Source organism: Leucoraja erinacea, chromosome 1, assembly GCF_028641065.1.
Source record: "Leucoraja erinacea ecotype New England chromosome 1, Leri_hhj_1, whole genome shotgun sequence".
Classification (NCBI taxonomy): Eukaryota; Metazoa; Chordata; class Chondrichthyes; order Rajiformes; family Rajidae; genus Leucoraja; species Leucoraja erinaceus.
Genome location: NC_073377.1, coordinates 104,381,512 through 104,405,079, shown reverse-complemented (window position 1 = coordinate 104,405,079; position 23,568 = coordinate 104,381,512). Strand labels below are relative to the sequence as shown.

The 23,568-nt window shown below is 44.5% G+C and overlaps 1 protein-coding gene across 1 annotated transcript; it reads right to left on the bottom strand.

The window, feature by feature from the left end:
• Positions 1-7,374: 7,374 nt before the first annotated feature.
• fabp2 (fatty acid binding protein 2, intestinal) lies at positions 7,375-14,189 on the bottom strand. Its single transcript, XM_055640539.1, has 4 exons — positions 14,082-14,189; positions 13,404-13,576; positions 13,050-13,157; positions 7,375-7,807 (listed from the first exon to the last, which is right to left on the bottom strand). The coding sequence occupies exons 1-4, from the start codon at positions 14,146-14,148 to the stop codon at positions 7,757-7,759; spliced, it is 399 nt and encodes a 132-aa protein (XP_055496514.1). The 5' UTR covers positions 14,149-14,189; the 3' UTR covers positions 7,375-7,756.
• Positions 14,190-23,568: the final 9,379 nt, after the last annotated feature.

The window sequence follows — 23,568 nt, the reverse complement described above, 5'->3', positions numbered from 1 at the left end:
CTTTGGGATGTGGGAGAAAACCGCTTTGGAGTTCTGAGACAGCAGCACTGCCCATGATATAATTATATGCAACCAACCCTCCAATTCCTCTCCCCTGGGTGTCCCAAAGGCAGCAAGACTTTGTGGTCTAAAATCCTGCCTTTCTGCTAAATTATCAGGGAGAAATCATTGCTGTGTCTCCATCCAAATTAAGTGCTGAAGCATGCGATCTTGTAGGGCTAGGTGATGGAGGGATGTGCACATACAGCCTGAGGCCGTCAAAAAGTGCATGCAGGTCACTGAGGACAGCATTCCTTCTTTGCAAATCAGAATTTTATGCCCTTTCAGCTGATCTGCCAACTTAAGAATTAAGATGAGGTCAGTTAAAATCTTAGAGCAAGAATGTAATACTTGTCGGAAGCACAAGTAACCGTCGGAACAAGGATGCTTGTCGGAAGCACAAGGAAGCACAGGACAACGATGAGAAGGCCTACTGGGAGGAGGTGGCTGATCTAGCACTCTGGTGCCAGGATAACAGCCTCCTCTTGAACATCAAAAAAATGAAGGAGCAGATCATGGACTTTAGGAGGGCACATCATCCGAGCACGTACACTCCATTGAGGATAAATGGGGATCCTGTGGATAGGGTGAACTGTTTTAAATATCTGGGAGTCCACATCTCCGAGGATATGACGTGGGCATCACACGCCTCAGCACTAGTGAGTAAGGCAAGGCAGCGCCTTTACCACCTCAGGCAATTGAGGAAATTCAGAGTGTCTCCGAGGATCCTCCAGTGCTTCTACGCAGCGGCGGTGGAAAGCATCTAGTCCGGGAACATTACCATCTGGTTTGGGAATTGCTCTGCCAAGGACAAGAAGGCTCTGCAGAGAGTAGTGCGTTCGGCCGAACGCACTATGGGAACTTCACTCGCCCCCCTGCAGGAACTATACATCAGGATGTGCAACTCCAGAGCAAATAAAATCATGGGAGACCCCTTCCACCCCTGCAACGGACTGTTCCAGCTGCTATGGTCAGGCAAACGCCTCCGTTGCCATGCGGTGAGAACGGAGAGGTTGAGATGGAGTTTCTCCCCAGAGGCAATTCGGACTGTAAACGCCTATCTCACCAGGGACTAACTCTACTGAACGTTTTTCCTTCCATTATTTATTATGTAAAAGAATATGTGTGTTATGATTGTGTTTATAATTTGTTTGGTTGTTTTGTTGTTTGTCTTTTGCACAAAAGTCCGCGAGCATTGCCACTTTCATTTCACTGCACATCTCGTATGTGTATGTGACAAATAAACTTGACTTGGCTTGACTTGACTTGATATTGGAATCTTGACCAAAACTCAAAGTGCTAAAAGAATTCAATGTGTAAGAAGGAACTGCAGAAGCTGGAAAAATCGAAGGTAGGCAGAAATGCTGGAGAAACTCAGCGGGTGAGGCGGCATCCATGGAGAGAAGGAATAGGCGATGTTTCGGGTTGAGACCCCTCTTCAGACTGATGTCGGGGGGGGGGGGGGTGGGGAAAAGGAAAGGAAGCTGAGACAGTAAGCTTGAGGGAGAGCAGGGAAGGGGAGGGGAAGGAGAGAGAAAGTAAGGACCAAAGATCTTATAGCAGAGCAAGATAGGCTACTCCTGCGAAATACAATGGGCTGACGTGTAGTACGTTACGGTGGGAATCCTGGGCGTTTTTCTCCGCCCATTTTAGTAACCTGATCCTACCGACCCGACTCGCAATGTAATCCAATGTAATCTTATAGCAGAGTTATAGGATCTTAGGTGTAATTCTGTTAGTTCTCACCTCTGTTAATTCTTGTCAAGAATAAAATTTGACTCTGGTAATAGTGTTTTTTTTAATGTTTTTTAAATAATTTCTTTTTAAATGGTTCATATGCTGTGTTTGAGTTGATTTTGTATTACACTTGCACTCTGTAATTCATTCATCTAATCACATTAATGTAATCACACTGTTCACATCTGCACTATTTGGGAAAATAATAGCAATATGAAGATTACAGTTGCTCTAGCCCTGAAATGTTACTTAAAGTTTTTGTGCTTATTTTCTTTTTTCTATGGAGTTGTTTCTCCACAATAAACGGGGTCTGGTCTTCCCAATAACCAGAGAGTGGAATGAGATTGGTCTGTAATGGTGGGGTTATCTAATTGTAGAATTTCACAAAATTAAATTTGTTTAAGAAAGATTTATAAATGATGTATAACTTAAGGATGGTTTTATTCAGCGAGCATACAACAGACTAGATTGTGCTGGAAGGAACACACATACATGAATGTGATATAGATGTATATAATCATGTAACACACAAAATTATATTTATTCTGATTTTTATATCCAATGTTGAACTTTATTTCAGACCAGACAAGGGACATTAAATAATAAACATTGTAAAATATTGTAAACCTGTGAACAAGATGGCGGGGGCTGGTTGCTAAAATGAGTCCTAAAATCACCCATGATTCCGCCCATGAGCGTACTACACGTTTGCGTGAGAGTAACCCATCTTGCTCTGCTATAAGCTCTTTGGTAAGGACTAGCTGAAATTGGAGGTCAATGTTCTTACCAACTACCCAAGTGGAATATGAGGTGCTGTCCCTCTAATTTGCGCTGGCCCTCCTTCTGGCAATGGCAGAGGCCCAGGGCAGAAAGGTCGGATTCGGAATGTGAGGGGGAGTTGAAGTGCTGAGCCACCGGGAGATCAGGTTAGTTATTGCGAACTGAATGGAGGTGTTGGGCGAAGCGATCGCCAAGCCTGCGCTTGGTCTCACCCATGTAGAGAAGTTTCAATGGGTCAGGTAGCATTGGGGAGGAAATGTACAGATGATGTTTCGGGTTGGGACCTTTCTTCAGACTGTTAGCTAGCATTCTCGTCTGTCAGGCAGAATTTGCCCTCATTCTTAACTTCTCCTTTGACTCCTCTCATTTCCTTCGTCAAAGACATAGCCATAGACATCCTCATGGGTCCCAGCTATGCCTACCCTTTTGTTGGTTATGTTGAACAATCCTTGTTCCAAATGTACTCTGACTATCCTTCAACTCTTTCTCCACTGCACTGGGACTGCCTTCTGCATCATTGCACAACCTGTTCATTTAATCAACTTTTTTACTAACTTCCATCCTGCCCTCAAATTTGCTTGGACTATCTCTAATATCTCTCTACTCTTTTGTGATCTCTCCTTCTCCATCACAGGGGGCAGGCTATTGCCATACATCTATTTAAAACCCATTGACTTCCACCGTTACCCCGACAACACCTCCTCTCACCATGCCTCTTGCAATGTGCCATCCGTTACTCTCAATTTCTCCATCTCTTTCACCGGTGCTCGTAAGATGGGGTTTCCATCCCAGGACATCCGAGATGTCCTCTTTCTTCAGTAAACTGGGTTTTCCTCCTGCTGTTGTGGATGGATCCATCCCTTTCCCCCAGACAGGGCTGGTGACATGATGGCACAGCAGTAGAGTTGCTGCCTTACAGAGCTTGCAGCACTGGAGACCCGGGTTCGATCCCAACCATGCGTGCTGTCAGTACGGACTTTGTACATTCTCCCCGTTACCTGTGTGGGTTTTCTCCGGGATCTTCAATTTCCTCCCACACGTCCAAAGACGTACAGGTTTGTAGGTAAAGTGGCTTGGGTATGTGTAAATTGTCCCTAGTGTGTGTAGGATTGTGTTAATGTGCGGAGATCGATGGTCGGTGTGGACTCGGTTGGCCGAAGAGCCTGTTTCCATGCTAATTCTCTAAATTAAATTAAACTAAAAGTATAGAATTTTCATGGTCTTCATCTATCACCCCAACCAGCCTCCGCATCCAACACATAATTCTCCAACTTATCCATCACCTTCTATGTGACCCCACCACCAGTAACTTGGCACAGCAACACAGTGGTAGAGTTGCTACCTTAGCGCCAGAGACCTGGTTTTGAGCCTGACAACAGGTGCTGTGTTTGCCGCATTTATACAGTCTCCCTGTGACTGGGTTTTCTTCTGGTGCTCCAGAATCCTCGCTCATTCCAAAGATGTGTAGGTGTGTAGGTTAATTACCTTCTGTAAATTGTCCCTAGTGTGTAGAATAGAACTAGTGTGTGGGAGCGTACGGTGTGCTGAAATGGTTTGTTTCCGCACTTTATCTCTAAACTAAACTAACATCTTCTTTTCCCTGTTCCTTTTTGTTTTCTGCAGAGATCATTCACTTCACAACCCCTTGATCCACACTGACCAGCAATCCTCCCTCACCTCTATCCAGGGACCCCAGAACCTCCTCCAGATGAGATAGAGATTGGCATGCACCTCTTCAAACCGTACCTATTAGATTCTGTGCTCATGGTATGGTCTCCTGTACATCGTTACAATGGAGTGTAGACTCAGTGACCATTTCACTGATCACTTGGTCTTGGTCTGCAAAGGCCTTCTGGATCTCCCATCCTAACTCCTCTTCCCATTCCCATACCAACCTTTCGGTTCTGGGACTTTCCATTGCCAGAGTGAATGCACACACAAATTTCATTTTCCCATTGATCCACTGTCCCCTCCCCTCAACCCCTCCCACCTGCATCTCGTTATCTTCTCTCCTTATCTGACACCTTTGTTTCCTTTTCACCTCTAGTCTTTGTCACTTACTCCACCCGTCTGCCAATGAAACACTCCCTTACCTGTATCGAACTCTCACTTGCCCCATCAAAACTCTAATTTCCAGCTTTTTTTCCTCTATTATTATCAGCCAAGGCTCGGTACTGGGCCCGCAGCTATTTACAATATACAATAATGATTTAGATGACTGGATACAAAATAACATTAGCAAATTTGCAGATGACACAAAGCTGGGTGACAGTGTGAACTATGAGGAGGATGCTATGAGAATGCAGGGTGACTTGGACAGGTTGGGTGCGTGGGCAGATGCATGGCAGATGCAGTTTAATGTTGATCAATGTGAGGTTATCCACTTTGGTAGCAAACACAGGAAGGCAGATTATTATCTAAATGGTGTCAAGTTGGGAAAGGGGAAGTACAACGGGATCTGGGGGTCCTTGTTCATCAGTCAATGAAAGTAAGCATGCAGGTACAGCAGGCAGTGACGAAAGCGAATGGCAAGTTGGCTTTCATTACAATAGGAGTTGAGTATAGGAGCAAAAAGGTCCTTCTGCAGTTGTATAGGGCCCTAGTGAGACCACACCTGGAGTATTGTGTGCAGTTTTGGTCTCCTAATTTGAGGAAGGACATTCTTGCTATTGAGGGAGTGCAGCGTAGGTTCACAAGGTTCCCGGGATGGTGGAACTGTCATATGCTGAGAGAATGGAACGGCTGGGCTTGTATACTTTGGAATTTAGAAGAATGGGAGGGGATATTATTGAATCATAAGATTATTAAGAATTTGAACACGCTAGAGGCAGGGGGAGTCCAGAACCAGGGGCCACAGTTTAAGAATAAGAGGTAAGCTATTTAGAACAGAGATGAGGAAACACTTTTTCACACAGAGACTTATGCTGGAATTCTCTGCCTCAGAGGGCGGTGGAGGCCGGTTCTCTGGATACTTTAATGAGAGAGCTTGATAGGGCTCTTAGATAGCGGAGTCAGGGGATATGCGGAAGGCAGGAACGGGGTATTGATTGTGGATGATCAGTCATGATCACATTGAATGGCAGTGCTGGCTCAAAGGGCCGAATGGCCTACTCCTGCACCTATTGTCTATTGTCTATTGTCAGCCTGAAGAAGGGACCCAACCCAAAACACCACCTGCCCATTTCCTCCACAGATGTTGCCTGACCTGCTAAGTTCCTCCAACACTTTTGTGCTTTTTTTTTGTCATGTTTTTGCTCTCTTTGCATTTGCTAATTTTGAATTTGATTATTCTATTGTTTTAAAAGCAAGCCTTGTACCTCACATCTTTTGTCAAATTACTCAGACAGAATTCTTTCCCACTTCAAATAAATGTATATCACCTTCCAAGATCATTGAACATGGTGTCAACTCCTAAATTTTAGTTTAGTTTAGTTTAGGGATACAGCGCGGAAACACCTGCACTATTAGCACTATCCCACTAGGGACAATTTTTTGTCCCCGCACATTAACACTATCCTACACCCACTGGGGACAATTTTGTTTACACTTACCAAGCCAATTAACCTACAAATGTGTACGTCTTTGGAGTGTGGGAGGAAACCAAAGATCTCTGTGAAAACCCATGCAGATCACGGGCAGAACGTACAAACTCTGTACAGACAGCACCCGTAAGCAGGATCGAACCCGGGTCTCCGGTGCTGCATTCGTTGTAAGGGAGCAACTCTACCATTGCGCCATCTGTAACAAGTTTGCCACCGCACCATCGCAGGGCTGATGAGGCCATCGTCAAAGTAACACATTATATCTTGTGTGACCATGATGATGAAAACGTATTCTTTCTCTTGCTCTGCAACTTGTTTGCAGCCTTCGGCAATATTCACTTTCAAATACCTCTTTTCTGTTATCCACCTGGGTGGGGCTGCTTTCATCAGGTTGCATTCCTGCTTATTCATAAGTAGCCCAGGAATCTCATCAATCACCTCTTCTTTCCTCATTCCTGCGAACAGTAGTTCACCAGAGACCCTTCCTTGGCCCTCTTTCCATTTCCCCTCTGCATGCAAGCCCTCAGTCTAAATGCTGCACGGTCACACATGTCAGCGCCTACCCTCAGTACAAATTAGAGTAAATGTTTGCACAGGAAATTGCATGTTGATTTTAGAAAATTGTAAAGTGTTTAAAGGTGAGGTGCGACATCTTGAGATTCCCTGTCGCTTTATTAGAACCAGCTGTGGTCAAAGTGAGAGTGAAGCAAAGGATTAAAATACCCAGCAATAATATTTCAGAATCACTCAACCAATATTTACAACAAAGAGATCATTCATTCTAAACTTGCTCATTCATACCAAGATCGCATGATGAATCACAACTGTAGTACAGTAAACCCTCTTTTTAACAGGGTCTGAAAAAGGGTCTCGGCCTGAAATGTTGCCTATTCTATTTCTCCAGAGATGCTGCCTGACCCCTTGAGTTACTCCAGCATTTTGTGTCTATCTTTGGTGTAAACCATCATCTGTAGTAACCAGCATCTGTAGTTCCTTCCTCTCTATATCGGATTTCGATATAGCAGACTGACCCACTGAAGGTTGCCAGCTCCATCCCCAGCCCTGCTTTCCCCTGGCAACTTGCCCTGGTGCCGGCTCTCCATGCCCATGACTCCCCCAACACTTGCCATCGCTCTGGCTGCACCCATGTCACCCCGGCTTGTGCCAACTCCCTGGCTGGACCTTATGCTGCCACAATTGGCAATAACAGACACCATCCTCCCCCCCCCCACATTGCCCATTATAGCCAGGGTACACTATAAAATAAACATATATACAATACAATACAAGCTGTGAGCAACATTTATAAAAGTTATTTTATCATAATCAGTTTTCACCAATATAGAAAATATACATTTCCGGTTAGAACATAAGCACATTTGTATAAATGCAAACAAATCAATGTTTACAGCTCTTCGTGAGGTGAATTAATGGAGGCACATTGCTACGTTCAGGCATAATTGACCATACTTCTTGATATCAATCATTTTCTTTTGCACAGTATATTGTGTGATACCAGCAAGACTGATAATTCGTTGTTTTATCTTTACACGATCCTGAAAGTCATATTTATGGGTAGAACTGTTGTGGAGTTGAGATGATTGGAAAACTATGACCAAAATTTTCAGTGATTCATTGCAATGATAATGCCATGGGCTCTATTCCTTTTTGTAGAATCTCTTGGCATCAACTCCATCATATGAGTAAGTCTGTAAGAAATTCAATAGAGGTTATTATATCAGTTCTGTGCACAGGGAACCTTTCATAAAAGTATGCCTAATTTGTGCCGAACTGGTTGACATCATTGACAGCAGAGAGGAAAGGGACTACTTTACATTCAAAATTTAAGTGCATTTCAAGTAGTAAAAGTCATATTTTAAAATTGATTGAAATAATTGAAAGATACAGCATGGAAACAGGCCCTCCGCCCCACCGAGGCAAAGTCAATCATCGATCACCAATACACGTTAGTTCTATGCTATCCCAGTTTTGCATCCACTCATATATGCTTGGGGCAAAGTACAGAGACTAATTAACCTACAAACCTACATATCTTTCGGATGGGGGAGGAAACCGGAGTACCTGGAGAAAACCCACGCGGTTACGGGAGAAGATGTAAACTTCACACAGGCAGCACCCAAGATCTGGAAAAATCCAACCTTTGGTGCCGTGAGGCAGCAGCTCTACCAGCTGTGCCACCCAAATATGCTGCAATATTTAATTTTGGAAAACCTAGAGGTAATAGAATTGATTATGTTCCTACCACTGCAATTTCATTGAAATGTGGCTTGGACGAGAATTGCATTTTTTGTCAACTGAAGACACTCGTGATCAGGCCCATGTGAAACACATTTGTGTTGGCATCAAAGGAATTAACTTATCCAAAGCCACTCCACAGATTATACCATATTTGGGTGGAATTTCAGCTAAAATGATCAAGTCTAACAAACAAACACCAGAGTGTGTGGCATGCACTGAGTCTTTAAATATCCGCTTGATTTAATCATACAGATCTTCCGAATCACAAGGTCATGGGTTCAAATTTGCATTCTGGATTGGACACGTAATTTAAATGATGCTTCTGTGCAGTCCACTAACTCATCATTTTAGCAAAGGTACTCTGTAAGGGATTCCCAAGGATAACAAACAATATACAGATACCTGTAAGGTTGGTGCCAATAATACTGAGACTCCATTGACATGGTACGGTCAACTATGTCAAGGTATGTTTCAGCTTTCAAAGATAATTTTCATCTTGTTTGTGAACCTGGCGCCCCCTCCCCCTGCATACCGGCTCTAGCAGAAATCTGACCTATGTTCCTGATCCCCAGTGCGCTCAATCTTGACCCTGAACTTTTCTCCAGCTCCGGCCGGACGCATCCCTCACGTTTGATACTCCAGTTCTGCTGCAAAACTACCAACATTTCTTGCTGTTCCCAACCTCAACTAGTGCTGCCTGTTGAGTGACTATTGATTGTTAACATGCCAGCTGAAGGCTTCAAATGCGATTCACGTCATGGGAAACATGGTTCACTGGAGAGGGACCTGAAGGCATGTGCTACATTTTACCAACCCTCCCAGCAATACATAGCTGACCTTGTGGGTATATTGATCTGCAGGCAGCAGTTTAGTGATTACGCGGTTAGTGTATCAAAGAATACTTCACTGTACAGCTTTATCCGCTTAGGTAGACGTGGCATCTTCCCGTTGAAGCCGTAAAAGATATTGAGTAATATTTTATAGCATCCTGCCATTAAGCAACACATTATATAATCATTATTTCATTGTCATTGGGGATAAGCTTTCCATGTGTAATATTGGATCTCCCAACTTGCTAACAAGAGTGTTGACATTTCAAGAGGAGTCGTGTGGCGGTGAAATGGTTTTGGATATCCAGAGAATGTGGTTTAAACATTAGCTCAAAATTTGTCTTTGGTTGATAGTGTTAGATATTTGCCACAGCAGACACTTGCTCTTCATTTCTGATTTTCATTTCCATCCTGATTATCAGACAGGCTGTACAACACACAGACTCTGTTTAGTTTAAAGGAAAAGCATGGAAACAGGACCTTAGGTCCAGTGAGTTCATGCCGGCAGTGATCCCCAGACACTAGCACTATCCTACACACCAGAGACAATTTACAATTCTTACCAAAGCCACTTAAAATCCTGTACGTCTTTGGAATGTGGGAGTAAACCGGAGCACCCAGAGAAAACCCATGCGGACATGCGGAGAACGTACAAACTCCGTACAGACAGCACCCGTAGTCAGGATCAAACCCGGGTCACTGGCTGTCGTAAGACAGCAGCTCTACCTGCTGTGCCATCAAACTAACTGCTGGGCCTCTTTTGAAATGTCAACACTTTTATTAACAAGTTGGAAAATCCAATAATTCACATGGAAAGCTTATCCCAAATGGCAATGAAATAATGATTTTAAAATGTGTTCATTAAAGTGAGGAGGCTAGAAAATATTGTTCAATATCTTTTGCATCTGTTTCAAAAGGCGGATGCCACGTTTACCTAATGTGACTGATCTTTAAAGTGCATCATTCCTTGATACATTATTATAAATGTCTTTCTCTATGATATCTTTATATATATTACTAAAACTCTGTTCTTGACCGGTTTTGGCATTCTGTGCTGCGATTTCTGAGAGAACGCCACCACCTACGGACATCATTTTTGGCCACCTTGCTCAGAGCCCCCCTCCGCCGTATGTGTGCCAAGGATTTTTCCCGTTGATGAAAAATGACAGAGATATTAATGATTTTACAAAATTCCCCATTCTCTCTGCTGCCCCTGCTGGCGGCAGGGGGGAGGGACTATAAAATCAGGAAGTGGTGTGCCCCAATCAGTCTCTACAACAACATGGAGGTCTGAGCTCTGAATGACTGAACACATGTCTACACAGCTGTGAGTAAGTACCCTTAATTTGGTTTGAAAATGAAAATATGGTTATGGTTAGTTTGAGGAAAAAAGCACTGCCTGCAAATGGTTGTTTGGGGGGGTTTGGGTTGAGTAAAAAGGCATTCTCTCTCTCTCTCTCTCTCTCTCTCTCTCTCCCTATCCCTCTTTCTTTCTCTCTCTCTCCCCCCTGTCTCTCTCTCTCGCCCTTTCTCTCTCTCTCTCTCCCCTCCTCTCTCTCCCTCCTCTCTCTCTTTCCCCTCCTCTCTCCCCCCTCCTCTCTCTCTCCCCCTCTCCTCTCTCCCCCCTCTCCTCTCCTCCTCTCCCCCCTCTCCTCTCTCCCCCTCTCCTCTCTCCCCCTCTCCTCTCTCCCCCCCCCTCCTCTCTCTCTCTCCTCTCTCCTCTCCCACCCCTCTCCTCTCTCCCCACCCACTCTCCTCCCCCCTCTCCCCCCCTCTCCTCTCCCCTTCTCCTCTCCCCCCCTTTCCTCTCTCCCCCCTCTCCTCTCTCCCCCTTCTCCTCTCCCCCCTCTCATCTACCCCCTCCTCCTCTCCCTCCCCCTCCTCTCCCCATCCCCCTCCTCTCACCCCCTCTCCTCTTCTCCCCCTCTCCTCTCTCCCCCTCATCCATTCTAAGTTCTCATTTTTAATCAACTCATACTTTTATATTCTACTTGGTCTACTAATCCGAGGAAAGACGTTCTTCCCGTAGAGGACTTGAGTTTAGGCGCACGTATTTCCTCGATTCTCTCCTCTCCCCCTCTCCCCTCTCTCCCCCTCTCCTCTCTCTCTCTCCCTCTCCACTCCCCGCTCCTCTCCCCCTCTCCCTCCCCCCTCTCCTCCCCCCCTCTCCTCCCCCCCTCTCCTCCCCCCCTCCTCTCTCCCCTCTCCTCTCCCCTCCTCTCCTCCCCTCTCCCTCCTCTCTCCCCCTCCTCTCCCCCCTCTCCCCCTCCTCTCCCCCCCTCCCCCCCCTCTCCTCTACTCCCCTCCCGCTGTCCTCTACCCTACCCCCCTTTCCCCTCTCCCTCCCCCCCCTCTCCTCGCCCTCCCCCCTCCTCTCCCCTCCCCCCTCTTCCCCCTCTCCCCCTCTCTCATCTTCCCCCCCTCTCCTCCTTCCCCCCCTCCTCTCTTTCCTCTCCCCCCCCTCTCCTCTTTCCCCCCCTCTCCCTTCCTCCCCCCCTCTCTCTTCCCCCCCCTCTCCTCTTCCCCCCTCTCCTCTTCCCCCTCTCCTCTCCCCCCCTCCTCTTCTCCCCTCCTCTCCCCCCTTTCACCCCCCTCTCCTCTCCTCCCCCCCCCCTCCTCTCCCATCCCCCGCTCCCCCTTCACCCCCCTCTCCTCTTTCCCCCCTCTACTCTCTCCCCCCCTCCTCTCCTCTACCCCCCCTCTCCTCTGCCCCCTCTCTCCCTACCCCCCTCCCCCCACTCCTCTCACCCTCCCCCCCCCTCTCTCCCCTCTCCTCTCCCCCTCTCCTCTCCCCCTCTCCTCTCCCCCCCTCGCTTCTCCCCCCTCTTCTCCCCCCTTCCCCCTCTCCTCTCCCCCCCCCCTCTCCCCCCTCTCCTCTCCCCCCCTCTCCTCTCCCCCCACTCCTCTCTCCCCCTCTCCTCTCCTCCCTCTCCTCTCCTCCCTCTTCTCTCCCCCCCTCCCGCCTCCCCCCTCTTCTCTCCCCCCCTCTCTCCTCCCTCCTCTCCTCTCCTCCCTCTCCTCCTCTCCCCCTCTCCTCTCCCCCTCATCCTCCCCCCCTCTCCTCTCCTCCCCTCCCCTCTCCTCCCCTCCCCCCCCCTCCCCTCCCCCCTCCTCCCCCCCCCTCTCCTCTCCCCCCCCCTCTCCCTCCCCCCACTCCTCTCCCATCCCCTCACCTCTCCCCCCTCTCATCTCTCTCTCTCCCCCCTCTCCTCTCTCTCTCCCCGTCTCCCTCTCTGTCTCCCCTCTTTTTCTTCCCCTCCTCCCCCCTCCATCCCCTCCCCCACCGTCCCTCCCCTAAACCCCTTTCCCTCCACTGTCTCCTCTGTCTCTGCCCCTTCTCTCTCTGCCCTCACTCTCTCTACCCTCGCTCCCCCCCCCCCCCTCTCTAGATGTGACTGCAAGTTTAGATAGGGTGGTTATGGAGTAAAAGGAGCAAATTAATAATATTAATATAAGATCAAGGGGGGTAATTAGCGTGAGTGCGGGGGGGGGGGGGTATAGTTAGTGTGTGTGATGCTGCATGCCCCCCCCCCCCCCCCCCCCCCCCCCCCCCCCCCCCCCCCCCCAACCACAACCACACGTTGGGGGAACAGACCCAACGGGTCTGCACTTGGTCTATATATTATATAGACTGCTTATCCCTACTGATAAAGGATAGATTTACAGATGAATTTCTTTCTTGAAGAGTTTATACAAAATGCTTACATAAAAACTAGAATAGAATATGTTAATGTTAATGGTATTTGTTTGAACTCGAATTTAAAAACAAATCCTAATTACATGAGATCATGTACAAATGTGGTGCTGTCATCCATCACCTTACCTTTTTTTTTTTTATTGGTTCTGGTATAACCAGATTTACCTGAACAAGTTCATTGCCAACAATTTCTCTGTGTGTCAATAGTTCCTTGTTATTGTCCTTTCTTGTGAACTTTCCAACAAGTTTGGCCCCATCAATGGTCCATGAACCCTATTGTAAAAGGGATAAATTCCATCAGTTACAAAAATGATGAATCTCAGAATCTTATATGAATTATACAAATAGGAAAGTACAGAGCAAATCCAAAACGCTATGAAAAAGGAAAGTTGATTTCAAATGAAGGGACAATTTGATATTAATTAAATTACTATCAATATGATTTGACATTGATTACATGAATATTAAATTATGTTATTTGATCTGCATTTAGGAAAATAAATTGCTTTTTATTTTTACCTGAACTTCTGTTCCATCTGCCAAGGAATATTCAAATGATACGCCCAGTGTGAACTCAATATCTTTTGTGCGGAAGGCACTGGATTCTTTAATAGTAAAATTCTGTCCATCTTGGTGAATAGTAATCTTCAGGTTATCATGGAGAGCAATTTTTCTTTTCATAACATTTACCCCTGGTAATCAAAGTGAGAATTGTACCATTATTTAATTGAATGATAAGCACATTATGTTTGATTTGGATAGTTTCAGTCTCACCCGTAAGAATGATAGTGCATGTTATTACTTTTTATATTTACAAGAAATTGTATGAAATATTTTATTAATCATAGAGGATTTTTTTAAATTTCTAATGGAAAAAAATGCACAAGACGATATCACCTTAACCATGTTCATACTTCATATTATGACATTACATTTCATGAATGCGAGTTTTTCTGGTACAATACTAAAATTAGATATTGATTTCCACAGTTCTTTTGTAAAGTAATACTGAATATGTTAAATTGGTCAGTTTCACATTTGAAAATGAAGATTGTTTCGAAATTCAACAATTAGCAATTTAACATTCTCCGAACTGTTCTGATTTTCCAGTCGTAGAAGAATTTCTACAGTTCATAATAGTTCTAATTCAGTGCAATGTTTCTGCAGGGATAGACTATTATCTCATTTAACACTTACCCATCTGCTCCATAAATTGTTCATAATTCTCATTTCTATCAACCTTCCAGGTACCATTGAATGCCATCTTTGCAATTGGGGTGAGGTTTTCCAACAAGTGTGGTATTTCTTCTCCAGCTCTGCTTTATAAAACACACAACAATCAAAATTAGAATATTATCAGTTTGTACACACCCTGGATGGATAAAGTTCAACTGCCACATATGACTCCTTTCAAGGACACCGTAGTGCAGAATTATTTTAGTGTGTTTTAAATTTTAAAAGCTGGCCAAGTCCACTTTCATCATTATCTTGATTGTGTTTTTCAATGTTGCAGAACATTGGCGTGTTTATTTTAAATGAATATACTTGCAATTTAGTGGATGATGCAACAGCCTAATTCTGTTTTAATCAGCCATTGTCAATTGTTTTACCTTTACATGCTATTAATGGGAAATGTAAAGGTTGATTCAAGATTCTTGATTCAAGTAAAATATTTTTTTTTATTAAAACGGGTAGTTGCAAAATATAATTTGCTTATAAACTGGAAAAAAAAACAAGACAGGATGGTCTGAAAAAAACTATAATGGGGATCTATTTTTCTAGTTATGGTTTGATCCTAAGAATTGAGTTTAGAATTGAACTTTGTATATAATTAACCCAACCAGCTATCTGTGATCTACACAGCAGAAATTGCAAAACAAAGCATATTAACTTAGTCCTAAATTGACCGTAATTTTAGTTATTTTTGCTGCTTGGAATTCTGCAGGATTGATTTAGAGAACTAAAATACACTAAGTGGGACCTCTTCACATGGGAGGGCTGGTCCCCCAATGCAATATTCCACCTCTCCACCAATTCCAATATTGGTGGCCGGTGAGAGGGGGGGTGGGGGTGGGGCTTTCTGCAGCGCTAGTGTGGGTGTTGTGGGCCAAAGGGATTGGTTTCCAGAGGGCTAGTATGCACATTGTGGGCCAAATGGATTATTGGGCTAGCAGCTCAGTCACTCAGGCCTGGTGGGCTGGCAGCTCAGTCACTCGGGGCTGATGGGCTGGCAACTCAGTTACTCAGGGCTGGTGGGCTGGCAGATCAGTCACTCAGGGCTGGTGGGCTGGCAGTTCACTCATGGCTATTCCTTGAAATTCCATTTCAAGCAGAGTGCAGGCCACCAAATTCAATTTCATAGCATTTCAAGCAGTGTGCAGGCCACCAAATTCCATTTCATTGCATTTCAAACACAGTGCAGGACACCAAATTCAATTTCATAGCATTTCAAGCGGTGTAGGCCACCAAATTCAATATCATAACATTTCAAGCAGAGTGCAGGCCGCCAAATTGTAAATAACTCATTGCATTGTCATTAAGGGCTAACAAATCATTTATTGCAAGTACATTGCAGACTGATAGTTTAGTTGATTCACAGCTTAGAATCAGCTGTGGACTCTCCCTTGTAATCTTCCAGAGTGACTGACTCACGTCCATGCATCCGGGTTTTTTACAGTCCTGCCCCCCCCCCCCCCCCCCCCCCAAGGAAGGGGCATTACCTTCAATGGGGATTTACAGGCAAGAGGACCAATCAGCTGATCTCAAGATTTTTTAAACATTCATAACTTTTTTATTTTTCATAAAAATTCCTCAGGGTTGTCTCAGCAGAGGAGGACTGTGAGTAAGATGGCCAACAATCATAGCGATATATCATAGCATTTTTTCTAAAATCAATATACAGCGCAGACAGGAAGTGGTCAAGATGAGACTTTTAGTTATATAGATGGCTGGAAGAGGCGATTTGATAATACAGCGTAGAAACAGGCCCATTGACCTAGCATATAAATGCTGAAAATGAAATATCCATCTATACTATTCCCATTTACCACCAAAACAGTGTTGTGATTAGTTAAAGTAATCTGAAAAGCAAAGGAACATAAGTAAATAATCAAGTACAGCTACAAACGCATGTATATTCCAGATCATTTATCTCAGTGGACTGATAATATTCATGATAATAAGATAAGATTTGTATTATACAGGCACTTTGTTTTACTTATGCAGCAGATATCGCAGGGGAATTACCACATAGAACTAAGTCTAATGACTCTGTACTTTGCCATGTGTCAGTCATAAAAAATGCAATGTGGAAAAGTCACTACGATTTGGAAATAATATTGAAATAGATGTCTGGTTATGATATAGCTAGTGTGGAATAATGTTGCCCAGCAAAGTCCCAGATTTATTCCTCCTGAGTCAGTTGATCTCAAAAATGGAGCAAAGCTTTGACTGGCACCAGATCCCTTCTCTCCACAGTCACCAGCAGTCACACAGACAAGATTGAGAAAATAAAGATATCACTTTTCCATTATGTAATCATTGTAAAATAAGATCTATCGGGCTAAAATACACACTCTAAGATAACGCAAATTTGAAGCAAAGTTCCTATTGCCTTCAAGATTTAAAAAATATATATCTTGATTAACTGATCTTACAGCACATTATTAATTTCTGGAATTTGGTTGTGGTTGATGACATTGTTTTGAAAAAACACTATTTAATAATTATTGGTTGTTCAATACTTAGATAGTAGAAATACTATGGGGAAAATGGGGCATAAAGTACATCAGGGATTAGATTCTAAAGCTGAATTTAGGGCCGATGCATAGGAATTGCCGAGTTACCAATGTTGTGGATGCGGGCACATCATTTTGGCCTCACACACTAATTACGTAGACAACTTTCACATTCATATTAATTGGATAAACACACTTCATTTGTCCATTTATTTACCGTAATCACTACTTTTGAATAACAGAGGGACAAAAGCAGCTCAAGTGATTGCACACCACTTAAGGCTGGATATTTGCAGAGGAAGGCTGAGGACAGAGTTGCTGCTGGGATTCAGGCACTTGCGTTTTGACTTCACATGAACAGAGGTTTCCCATCAACAAATCTGCCAGATTGATACTACAGCACTGAAGACTCCATGTGATCCTTTTCTTGTAGGCGCAAGAGTGGAGATGGGATCTGATGTTTGCAATATACCTTTAATTATGCAACAGATGCCTAAATGTTGAACCATGCATTTTTGACACACTATAAGTGGAGGCTGTGTGTAACACTAGTTACACCAGTTTTGAAGCAACAAAAGATCATGCTCAATTGGTTTTGAAGTAGGGTTTGCAGGTGTGGATAAGAGCAGAAATTCTGAATCACAAGATGGATATGTTGGGACTAGCATCTTTGCAAGAGGCAGGATGGGAGGAGATAACTGTGGGAGTTGGGTTTGTAGTAGATGTCAGTCGATAGCCTGTCCCTTGTGATGGAGACAGAGGTATGGAAGTAAGGAGAGGTGTCAGAGGTAGCCCAGATGAAGTTGAGGGCAGTGTAAGAGTGGTAAAGTTAATTAAATCAATGTTCGGCACAGTGCAGGAAGCAGCCTTGATGCAGTCATCGATGTAGCAGAGAAAGAGTTAGGGGATGGTGCCAATGTACGTTTGGAACAAGGACCGTACAACAAAATCAACAAAAAGGTAAATTCATTTGGGGCCCATGCAAGCGACCGTGGCTAGGCCTTTGACTTGAAGAAAATGAGAGGAGTGAAAAGAGAAGTTGTTAAAGGCGAGGACAAGTTCCATCAGGTGGAAGAGAGTGTTAGGAAAGGGGAATTGATTAGGTCAATTTTCAAGGAAGAACTGCAGAATCTTAAGACCTTCCTCGTGGTGGCTGGAGGTTCAAAGTAACTGGATATCCATTGTAAAGATAAGCAATAGGGGGCAGAGAAATTAAAAGTTACTGAAGAGTTGAAGGGCATGTGAATTGTCTCAGGTGTAAGTCAGAAGGGCCTGGAAGGGATAGTATTTGAATTGGTTGGGATAAGGCAGAAGGTGCAATCAATTGCCAGGCAATGAATGGAGATCCTGTGAGCTTCAATCAGGCGAGGAAGTATATGGTAGAAACATAGAAACATATAAATTAGGTGCAGGAGTAGGCCATTCGGCCCTTCGAGCCTGCACCGCCATTCAATATGATCATGGCTGATCATCCAACTCAGTATCCCGTACCTGCCTTCTCTCCATACCCCCTGATCCCCTTAGCCACAAGGGCCACATCTAACTCCCTCTTAAATATAGCCAATGAACTGGCCTCAACTACCCTCTGTGGCAGAGAGTTCCAGAGATTCACCACTCTGTGTGTGAAAAAAGAGAGTGGGAGCTGTGATCATATCTCAGAGAGGAAATGATGGGCAAGTTACTAGTCTAGTATTGCTATTAATTGATTTTTGTCGTATTTAGCAGGATACAGTGAAAAACTTTGTATTGTGTGCTAACCAGTTAAATTATAGTACATCAGGTAGAGCAAAAGAAAAAAAGCTAACAGATTGCAGAATGTGGTCCCATCCACAGAGAATAATAATATTAACCCAGCCATGTCCCTTTATATCTGCTTACAATCTGATCTCCTACTCAGTTTATTGCTATTAAATTATAACGTTCATGGGTCACATCCTTCCAATCCAATTTCTGTCATTTATTAATTAAAATGAACTGCACACACTGATGGTATCAACATGTGAAGGAAACATAGTGTAGATGGTTTATGCATGCAACCTATAATGTAGCTACCTCAATGCCACTAACCACGCCCAGTCATTTGAGTATAACTGTGGTGTCTTCCCTTTGCTCCTCCCCTGGTTCCAGTATGCCTGAAGACTATGTGCAGTCAGTACTGGAACGTGTTTAACATGCTTTGTAATAAAGAGTTAGTAAAGATCACAGTATGTCAGACTGGCTCCTTTACACATAGAAACACAGAAACATAGAAAACAGGTACAGGAGGAGGCCATTTGGCCCTTTGAGCCATAACCACCATTCATTGCGATCATCCACATTCAGTAACCCGTGCCTGCCTTCTCCCCATATCCCTTGATTCCGCTAGCCCTAGAGCTCTATCTACATCTCTTTCAAATTCATCCAGTGAAATGGCCTCTACTGCCTTCTGTGGCAGATAATTCCACAAATTCACAACTCTCTGGATGAAAAAGTTTCTCATCTCAGTTTTAAATGGCCGCCCCTTTATTATTAGGCTGTGTCCCTGGTGCTGAATTCCGCCAATATTGGGAACATTATTCCTGCACCTAGCTTGTCCAGTCCTTTTATAATTTTATATGTTTCTATAAGATACCCTCTCATCCTTCTAAATTCCACTGCAGTCTTTCCAATCTTTCCTCATCCGGGGATTAACCTTGTGAACCTACGCTGCATTGCCTTAAAAGCAAGGATGTCCTTCCTCAAATTAGGAGACCAAAACTGCACACAATACTCCTGATGTGGTCTCACCAGGGCCCTGTACAACTGCAGAAGGACCTCTTGACTCCTATATTCAAATCCTCTTGTTATGAAGGCCAACATAAAAATCCTCTCTTTATTAAGGCCAACATAGCTTTCTTCACTGCCTGCTGTACCTGCATGTTTACTTTCTGTGTCTGGTGTACAAGGCCACCCAGGTCTCGTTGCACTTCAATTTTTCCTAATCTGACACCATTGAGATAATAATCTGCCTCCTTGTTCTTGCCGCCAAAGTGGATAACCTGACATTTATTTACATTATACTGCATCTGCCGTGCATCTGCCCACTCACTCAACCTGTCCAAGTCACCCTGAAACTTCCTAGCATCCTCTTCGCAGTTCATAGTGCCACCCAGCTTTGTGTCATCTGCAAATTTACTAGTGTTACTTTTAATTCCATCATCAAAATCATTAATATATATTGTAAATAGCTGTGGCCCCAGCACACTTGCCACTGCCTGTCATTCTGACAGGGACCCGTTTATTCCTACTCTTTGTTTTCTGTCTGCCACCCAATTCTCCATCCATGTCAATACCCTACCGCCAATACCATGTGCTCCAATTTTACCCACTAATCTCCTGTGTGGGACCTTTTGTAAGGCTTTCAGAAAGTCCAGATACACTACATCCACTGGCTCTCCTTCATCCGTTTCACTTGTCACATCCTCAAAAAAAGATTAGTCAAGCAAGATTTCCCCTTCATATGTCCATGCTGACTTGGACCAATCCTTTTACTGCTATCCAAATGCGTCGTTATTACTTCTTTAATAATTGATTTCCAGCATCTTCCCCACTACCAATGTCAGGCTAACTAGTCTATAACTCCCTGTTTTCTCTCTCACTCCTTCCTTGAAAAGTGGGAGGACATTAGCTACCCTCCAATCCACAGGAACTGATTCTGAATCTATAGAACATTGGAAAATTATCACCAATGCGTCCACGATTTCTAGAGCCACCTCCTTGAATACCTTGGGATGCAGACCATCAGGACTTGGAGATTTATCAGCCTTCAGTCCCATCAGTCTACCCAATACTATTTCTCACCTAATGCAAATTGCTTTCAGTTCCTCTGTCTCCCTACATTTTCTGTCCTCTATGACATGTGGGCGATTTTTTGTGTTTGCCTTATGGGCTTAGTCGATTTTTCAGCAGACTACCAGCGACTGTCAAGTTTCCGGTAGTTGCCTGAAAAACCAACTGGAATGGCGACTGTCCGAGCAGTTGCCTGAACACACACACAGGAACACACAACACCACGACTGTCACACACACACACACACACACACACACACACACACACACACACACACACACACACACACACACACACACCGCAAATATGGGGGCCAGGGCATGTGGGGAACGCTGTCTGAAATTCACACATGCAAAGCCAAGGTGATACAGACAAACACCGCGATGAACAGGAAGGTTGGCGCTGTAATTAAGATGGCTAGCACAGTGTACAGTAAGTTCTTTAAAAGAGGGGGGAGGAGGGGAGGGGAGAAGGGGGGAGAAAGGAGGAGAAGGAGTTTTAAAAGCCAGCTTTTACAAGCCAGACAACTTTTAATAAGCCAGAGATACACAGCTATGAAGTTTAGCAGGCATTTAACATTACTGGTCGGTTATCCTTGGTTCTGAAAACTAGTGCTTAAGTTTTTTTACCCCAATGAGCCAATGTAAATCTAAAACTACCAGAGACTACCTCGACTACCCCTAACTACATGGCGATCCCACTGCAACTGCACCTACGACTACAGGACCGATTATCTCCATGGCGACCAAGTTGTTCACCAGATATCACCAGCAAACATGTGGCAACCATGTGGCAAGCTCAGTCTCCTGCACTCGCCTAAAAAGTGGGACAGGCCCTTTAGTGAAGACAGAACCAAAGTACCTGTTCAACTGTTCTGCCATTTCTTTGTTACCCATAATAATTTCACCTGTTTCTGCCTTCAAGGGACTCACATTTGTCTTTACTAATCATTTTCTGTTAACATACCTGAAGAAGCTTTTACCATCCTTCTTTATATTCCTGGCCAGCTTACCCTCGTACTTCATCTTTTCAACTGAAAGTTTCCCAATCCTCTGGCTTCCCGCTACTCTTTGCTATGCTATACACCTTTTCTTTTAGTTTCATTCCATCTCTAACTTCCCTTGCCAGCCATGGTTGCCTCTTACTCTCCTTAGAATCTTTCTTCCTCTTTGGAATGAAATGATCTTGCATCTTCTCGATTTTGCCCAGAAATTCCTGCCATTGTTATTCCACCGTCGTTCCTGCTAGTATCCTTTTCCAGTCGACCAGCTCCTATCTCATGCCTTCATAGTCCCCTTTGTTCAACAACTGTAAGAGCCAACAACGATGAGTCGGCCTATAGGGAGGAGGTCCAGCTCCTAGCAGCATGGTGCGCTGACACCAACCTGGCCCTTAACTCCAAGAAGACCAAGGAGCTCATTGTAGACTTTAGAAAGTCTAGGGGCAGCACGCACACCCCATCCACATCAACGGGACGGAGGTGGAACTTGTTTCCAGCTACAGGTTCCTGGGGGTCAACATCTCCGATGACCTCTCTTGGACCCACAATACCACAACTCTGGTCAAGAAGGCTCACCAGCGGCTCTTCTTCCTGAGGAGACTGAAGAAGGTCCATCTGTCTCCTCAGATTCTGGTGAACTTCTACCGCTGCATCATCGAGAGCATCCTTACCAACTGTATCACAGTATGGTATGGCAACTGCTCTGTCTCCGACCGGAAAGCACTGCAGAGGGTGGTGAAAATTGCCCAACGCATCACTGGTTCCTCGCTCCCCTTCATTGAGTCTGTCCAAAGCAAGCGTTGTCTGTGAAGGGCGCTCAGCATCGCCAAGGACTGCTCTCACCCCAACCATGGACTGTTTACCCTCCTACCATCCGGGAGGTGCTACAGGTCTCTCCGTTGATAGAGAAGAATGGGGCAGACAGACTGTTGGCAAGGCAGCCATTGCTGACACCACCCGGTGGATTATTTTCAGGTGGCACCTCTGGAGAACATGGTTAGGTGACGGTTCGGGTCGGGACCCTTCTTCAAACTGTTTAGACACAAATGCTGGAGTAACTTAGTGGGACAGGCAGCATCTCTGGAGAAAAGGAATGGGTTTCTCTGGTTTCTATGTTTCTCTCTGTAAATGTGCGTTTGTATAGTGGTGATCCTGATAAAAATGTCATATTATGAACCTGTTTCTTAACAATGTAATATCATCACAGGCATTGCTGCAAATCTTAGAGGCTCAATATGTAACGCCATAGTTACTGTCATGTAAAGTTAACCTATTGCTCTTTGGATGTATGTATACAGTGATTCAAGGTGTCTAAGGAGACATTACAATACTTCTACCCTCACATCAATCATAACTCTTTGGTTCACTCACCTTTTCTTACCCAAAACCACCCTCTCCCCAAGCACTTTCCCCTGTTAGTGTAGCAGATGTAACACCTGTCCCTATACCTCTTCCCTCACTTCCAAACAGGGACCCCAGCAGCTCTTCCAGGTGAGAAGGATGTTAATGTGCACCTCCTCTAACCTTATCTATTGAATTTGGTGTTCCTAATCTGGCCTTTAAATCAGTGAGAGCAAGCGTAGACTGGGTGACAATTTCATCAAACACTTACACTCAGACCGCCAAGGCCTGCGGAATCTCCTGGTTGCTAACCATTTAAACTCCCCTTCCCATTTCCATACTGACCTTTCTATTTTATGCCTCCTTATTGCCAGAGTGGGGCCACACACAAACTGGAGGACTGGACACTGATATTTTGCTTGGGTAACCTACAAGCCAACAGTATGAACATTAAATTCTCCAATTTTGTGTTACTAACCGACAATCAAACTCACTTCCCGCCTTTTTCCTGCCTCTCTTCCCTGACTGGATGTGCCACCAGCAGCATAACAGGCCTGTAAACGCTATATACATAGATGATATATAATAGTAAAACATTTATACGCACCAAATGCAAATTGCCTGTAGTCCTTAGAGCAATCAAATGCAGTCCATAGAAGTTCATAGTTGAGGTTAGTGTTGAGGTTCATAGTTGAACACTTAGCACACAGATTAGCTGTGCCTCTTTAACATAGTGAATGTACTTTGGGGACCACATGTACTGTGTATTTGGCCGCCCAGATTGATTCGGCCATAGAT